At 38.5% G+C, this 6,345-nt stretch overlaps 1 protein-coding gene across 1 annotated transcript; it reads right to left on the bottom strand.

Annotated features, from left to right (window-relative positions):
- Positions 1–1,068: 1,068 nt before the first annotated feature.
- Positions 1,069–4,757, bottom strand: LOC134856962 (uncharacterized). Its single transcript, XM_063873273.1, has 2 exons — positions 4,010–4,757; positions 1,069–3,697 (listed from the first exon to the last, which is right to left on the bottom strand). The coding sequence occupies exons 1-2, from the start codon at positions 4,749–4,751 to the stop codon at positions 1,158–1,160; spliced, it is 3,282 nt and encodes a 1,093-aa protein (XP_063729343.1). The 5' UTR covers positions 4,752–4,757; the 3' UTR covers positions 1,069–1,157.
- Positions 4,758–6,345: the final 1,588 nt, after the last annotated feature.

Below are 6,345 nucleotides of genomic sequence, written 5' to 3'. Positions count from 1 at the left end.
ATTGTCTACCTCTTCACTATCATGTGTCAAATCTTCGGTCATAGACTCTGCTATCTCATTTTACTTCTGGGTTCTAGATTCGGTTCATTATGTTATGTGATGCTTGAATCTGTACGCATACTCTCCAATACTCATTATTTCTTTTCCATCGGACATAATCATCTAGGGAAATCGTTTTTAGCAGCGGGACTTGCATGTCTTTCCCGTTATTTACTCTTTGTACACTGATGGGTGCAGAACACTGTTAATGTGGTATTTCCATAATGTGGTTTTGTTGGATAAATACTGAAGGTATCTTGTCATTTCTTCAACCTGTGCGTTTATTGTGTCAATTTGGGTTCTTTGATTTGGCCCATTGTTTCATTCACTATTGCGTTCTCTGTGTCATCCACTATCTCATAGCTGATAGAGCTCTTTTTGCACACACTCACTTGAGGGTTCGATCTTTGTTATCTTGTAACTATGATTGATGAGCCCCCTGCTACTCTATTGCAATTGTACTGCTCTTTAATGTCTTATAGTACCTCGTAGGTGTCGGGTTCAGGTGTTTCTTTTTTTTGGATCATACTTTCTCGATGGCATTATTCTTCTTTGCTATCTTTGTTCCAATTTCGTTTTACTGTTGGTGGCCAGTCTACTTGTTGCTTAGCATAACTCATGCCTGCTACCATGATAGGTCGATAAAATCCTCTAAGCTAATGCTATGAATTCTAACACAAAAAGACTACTTGTCAGTCACCTTTTAGTTTCACGTTGTTATCTCTCTCTCTCTCTCTCTCTCTTGATCTTTCTATAGATATTGTTTTGTCTATGATTCTCTTTTAGAGAGCCTCACGTTGGTTGAAATTTGGCAGTAAATGACTCAGCTGTTTGGGAAAAAATCAAAATTGATCCATTTATTTTAGGGGTAAGGTTTTTGGCCTGAATTTTTCAAAGCAAATTTCACCATATTATTTCTGTTGGTAGTCTAAGCATGTTTTGTCCTCATCTTTTTCATCTAAAATCAGTTTTGTGCGGTTCGCCCGGATACTTTAAATCATCACTGTAACTTTTGAAAAATGAGACCAATAAGTAGATATATCTAATAAATTGTGTGAGAGCTTCTTTCAGATACCATTGTTACAAAAATTAGATTTTTTAGTTTCAATTCTGGAGCATCAATCCAGACTGAGTTCGAGCTGGTTTTGATCGGCAGAGTTTTCAGGTTGTCTGATATGGTTGATTTTGGCTTCTTTGAATAAGCCCAGGAACTCATTTAGCTCCTCGTGCTCAGTGTTTTTGTTTGAAACCACCATAATATGACAAAACGCCCGCGCTCTTGAAATTACATTATAAACAGATCTCAACATTTTAGTATCCATGTTTGAAAACACTAGATATATAAAACAGGCTGTAAACTCGGTAGAGTAGATGCTCTGTTCCCAAGCATTGACGATGACAGAAAAATGTCGGTTAAGGAGGCTGTTGATTTCTTGTGCCACTTGCCTCAGAAAAGAGTCATCCGGAACGATGATAAAAAATTTAGATGAGAGATTTGTTGTTTTAGGGAAATGACGATGCATTTTTTTGATGTAAAGTTGCAACACTTCCGTTAACTGTTCAGTATTGTTTACCGGAGATTTAAAGTGAATAACGTCAATTTCAGTTTGTGGTCCATGTATCAAATGTCCGTGGCTAGGATGATGCGACAATTCAGGCGGATGTTCCGCAAAGTAGCGCTGAAGGGCATCCTTTTGTTTAACAGCCTTGGACAGATTAGTCAGGTTTGAAACTATATTCCAAGTGCTGCGATAGTTATGGGTAAGTGATACGAGATCGAAATCTTCAATTGATGTCCAGCTATGTGGAGTTTGCTCAAGTGGCAGATGACATTGGTTGAAGTCAACTGCAATACATGCGCACTTCAAGGACATAAAGTCAATGTCGGAAGCATGCGCATCGTCTACATAAATGACCACTTCTCCCCTCTGAATTGCATGAAGCGTTTTTGAGTTCTTTAACTGCGTGTTACAATGAATAACAGCGACTCTACTTTGCCACAAGTTTGGGTCAAAATCAACTTCAGATAGATCCACACAACTTAACTTAAGTCTAGCGAAAAATTTCTTGTATTCGACTAACTTAAGCTGATTAAAAACAAGAAGAAGCATTTTCAAGTCACTGCTTGTCAAAGCTTGATGCAAAAACCGAGCTATTAACATCAGGCTTTTCCCAGAGCCCGCACATCCAGTGATGATCAAGTTTTTCGATTGATTCTCGAAAGCTTCCTTCTGGTTTTTGGTTATAAATTTGATGCCTAGAATGTCGTGGAAAACATTGATCCCGTTTACGTCCGCAGAATCCATGTCGCTTGTTCTCGCAACATTAGGAGAGAGTTGTCTGTTCTTGCTTGTGAAAGTGATTTCACTATCTTTCAACAGTTTGTCTGTTTTGAGCAAGTCCACCTTAAAGCCAATCGATGATCCGTCAAAAGTTTTATCTTTGGTAGCCCATAATGTCCATAACACATATTTCACCTTTTCAAAGTGTCCTTGGACATCAACTGATTTCGCATGTGGATTTTCCAAGGCATTTCGATTCCACCAGTCGGCAAAATTATCGAAATCGCAGTCAAATATGCACCGCACATTTTCTTGTTCTGTCACAAACTCAGCAGTATTTAGCCTGTTATTATTGCGCGGGAAGGCAACAAAACGGAATACTTTGAATGAGTTTGATTGTAGAGCGGTGGTCGTATGCGCGGACGAATCAGAGCAGCCGCTGTCGAGTGTCTCGTTTTTAATAGTCGCATGCGCAATTCCTTCGATGACTTGGATGAGCTTATCTAGCTGCTTTGATGCGGATTTCACGAAATTTTTCATGGATGCTATCGATGCCTCCTTTTCCGCATTTTTGACTTCAATCAGTGCAAAGTAGTTTGGTCCCAGCACAACAAAATCATTTTCTCCTTCATCCGAATGCAGTCCTTTTTTACAGTTAGGCTGTTGCTTTCTGTTTGAGCATTCTCTCACTTGGTGATTAGCGTCAAACATCCTGTACTGGTAATGAGAGTACTTCAAACCGTGAATCACGCTCACGTTTTCACCCCTTACATTCTCAAGGGCTCGGTACACTTTCACCTCGGCCTCATAGTCTTGTTGTTTTTGCAAATCAGTCTTTACTTGCGGTGTAACGTCCGTTTGGTCAGTGATTTCGTAAAGGTCGATGTATTGTTGATTGGGACAAGTCGGGAACATCTGAGCAAAACAGCCATCGCCTACAGAAAACGTTTCAAACAACTCTTTGCCGTTTTGAAAATAGTCGATGCTGTTCTGCAACTCTTTTTTGCTTTGGAGGCGCCTGATACTTCTATACTTTGTCCAAAGAGAAAGCGCTTGCTTGTCTTCGAACATGATTCTTTTCAAAATTGACTGAAGATCTATCTGCTCCTTGTGACCAGAGGGTGAAGGGCGCTCGTTTCCAATATTTGATTTCAACTTTTCCACAGCTGACTTTCCGAACACCGGTCCAATAAAAACTTCCATAAGACCGTTCAAGTTGACGGTACTTGGAATTAATCTCAAACCGGCTTCAACAGCGTCGTGGTCACGCTTAAAATTTGGTCGAGCTGTTCGCATCATGTTGGTTTGGGGTTCGCTTATGTCATCTCTAATGCACCAAACGGCAAAAAGGGTGTGTTGCACCAAAACGAAGTTACCTGCATAATGAATTGAGCTTTATTTCTGAAAGTAATCACCTTCAAAAATCTATTTAGCAATCTATAAAAGTTGTGGCCAAACAAGAAAAAAAATAGTGAAATCTTATTCCTTAAGCTATCATCGTTCGCACTTGACTCTATACAATCTCCACTATTCTAAATAGAGTTTAAATTGAGCCGGTCCTAATTAAAAGCACCAAACAGGGCTTATTTGATTTGCTCTGTCTTGAAAGTATTTAAAATTTGAGGAGATTATTTAGCCTTTCGATAGTATCATACACAACGTTACCACCTATTGTAACCTATCATCACCTCTGACTATTTCACACTGGTCATGAGCTGAGCTGAGGATCTTTTCAGACCACCAGAAGTCGAACCCATCCAAATCCGTTTTCGTAATCACTCCAAACTTCTCTCCTTCTTTTCTCAGCTCATTTATTCCCGAAATTTCACTGTTTTCTTCAGACACCGGAAATGCAATGTATCTGAAAACTTTAAAGTCGCTTTTCTCTCCTTTCTCTGACTCCTCTGCCAAAGCTATTTTGCGAATCAATTCAAACGATTTCCGTTGATTCGATATCTTCTTGTTAATTTTTTGAGCTTGAATGGTTTTGCCTTCAGCGCCTAATACGGACGGATATACATCAATGATAACAACATAATCGGGCCCGAAAACCAGAAAATCGTTATTGCTGACTAACTTTGACCGGTGCTCGAGTGAACAATTTGGAATAGTTTCTGATTTGGCGCACTCTTCTGGATCGTAATCTGGGTCCCACAAATGAAACTGATTGTGGTTGTAATTGAGACCATGTAATAATATGAAACTATGCTTCAAACTTTTGAAAGCTTGATATACTTCAAAATTGGAAGACTCAACTTCGTCTTTTTGGTATACACGATTACGCACTGTATCGTAGACGGATTCTGGCCGCCTGGCCACATCGACATCCGGAAAAAAGAGAGGACATGTTTTGCTGGAACTGCACTGCTCTTCGAACAATTTTCTCGCATTTCGAATGTAGTCGGTTTTGCTTTTGAACTTCAAAACCATCGTTAGGAAAATTCTGTTAGAGAATGATGACAAATAAAACCCTGTGACCTCAACTCACCTAAATCCGGTTGGAATTATAAGTTCAGCAAACACATAAAAATGAAAACCTTCTTGGGTAAGTTTAGACAAACTAGAAACAATTTCGTGCCAACAAGCCAAGTAATTTTTGCGCAAACAAGCTATGCAGTTTCGAAAAGTGTTCAACCATAACAAATGAAGTATTCAATTGCCACTGGTATGCTAAGGCTTACTAACTGGGTTTAAGAGAATGAAAGAGACTGAATTAAATTAAAACTGTTTCTTTTCTATTCATAGAAAAGCTCCACGGAGTCCGATGGGTTTGGAATATACACAAACATGGCAGATATCTAATTAAGAATAAAGGTCAAATTGAACGAATCAAAAACACAAAGCATTTTATATCCCGAAGCATAAAAAAGTTATATCTGACACTTATGAATGTAGCCATATAACACTCATACTTCTTTCTCCCTTCATCCCACAGGCAACAGGGTTTAGAATTACGAGTAATGAACTTATCATCAACACCATAGAATTTACATTAGATATATACAAATGTACTCAGAGAAGAGGTTATGTGCACGATATCTACAGGCTACAAACAGTTCAAAACATATCTACACGGGACATCCCGGGTCGAGATCCCGCTCAAAAACCGCTCAAGATATGAGCGGTTTGAGCGGTTTTTCAGCAAGATTTGAGCGGTTTGGGCGGTTTTTTTGAAAAAACCGCTCAAACCGCTCAAATCTTGCTTAAGAAATCGCTCAAAAACCGCCCAAATCAATCTAGTTTCTCCGGCTATTTGAACCATATACAACAGTCTGGTGATGAAAAATAACTACGTTTATTTTTTTTGAAAAAGAAAATGGTTATCATACAATTTCCATATATGAAAATTGTATGATAACCTTTTTTTCATGAAAGGCAAGATTTTCAGAAATTGTTCAAACTTGTTTATGAACAAATTTAAATTATTTAGGAGTGCTTTTGCTCAAGATTGGAGCGGTTTTTGAGCGGTTTTTTCAGATAAACCGCTCAAAACCGTTCAAATCTTGCGCGGTTTTTGAGCGTTTTTTTTTTAGATAAACAGTTCAAAAACCGCTCAAACCGCTCATTTTGAAGCAAGATTTTGAGCGTAATTGTCTAAAAAAAATCGCTCAAGCTGCTCAAATCTTGCTTCAAATTCGGTGAAGAATCTCGACTCGGGATGTACAAGATGGTAGTGTACAACTGAGAACAATCAAAAATGCAGAATAAAAAAATATTTAACCAAGGTAAAACTAAGTTGAGCGTCGATAAAACTTCCGATATGTAAAAACTTAGAAAATAAGAAGCAGTGTTTTGACTGTCGAACCAAAGATAAATAAATGATTTGAGTTTTTGGAGAAAAACAGTTCAAAATAGAAGGTTGTAGTTGATATGAAGTTTATCCACGTCTGCTCTTGTTTCGTTTTCGATTACAAACTATCGCTCGATTACGAATTTTAAGAACTATCGCTAAATTGGTCCTGTGTTGGCGTATCCACCTCTGCCGAAAATGATCCTGAGACTTTTGAGTTATGTACCAGTGACT

Source organism: Symsagittifera roscoffensis, chromosome 1 (genome assembly GCF_963678635.1).
Source record: "Symsagittifera roscoffensis chromosome 1, txSymRosc1.1, whole genome shotgun sequence".
In the NCBI taxonomy this organism is placed as follows: Eukaryota; Metazoa; Xenacoelomorpha; order Acoela; family Convolutidae; genus Symsagittifera; species Symsagittifera roscoffensis.
Note: the sequence above shows the minus strand (reverse complement) of the source record. Positions and strands in the feature narration are given on the sequence as shown.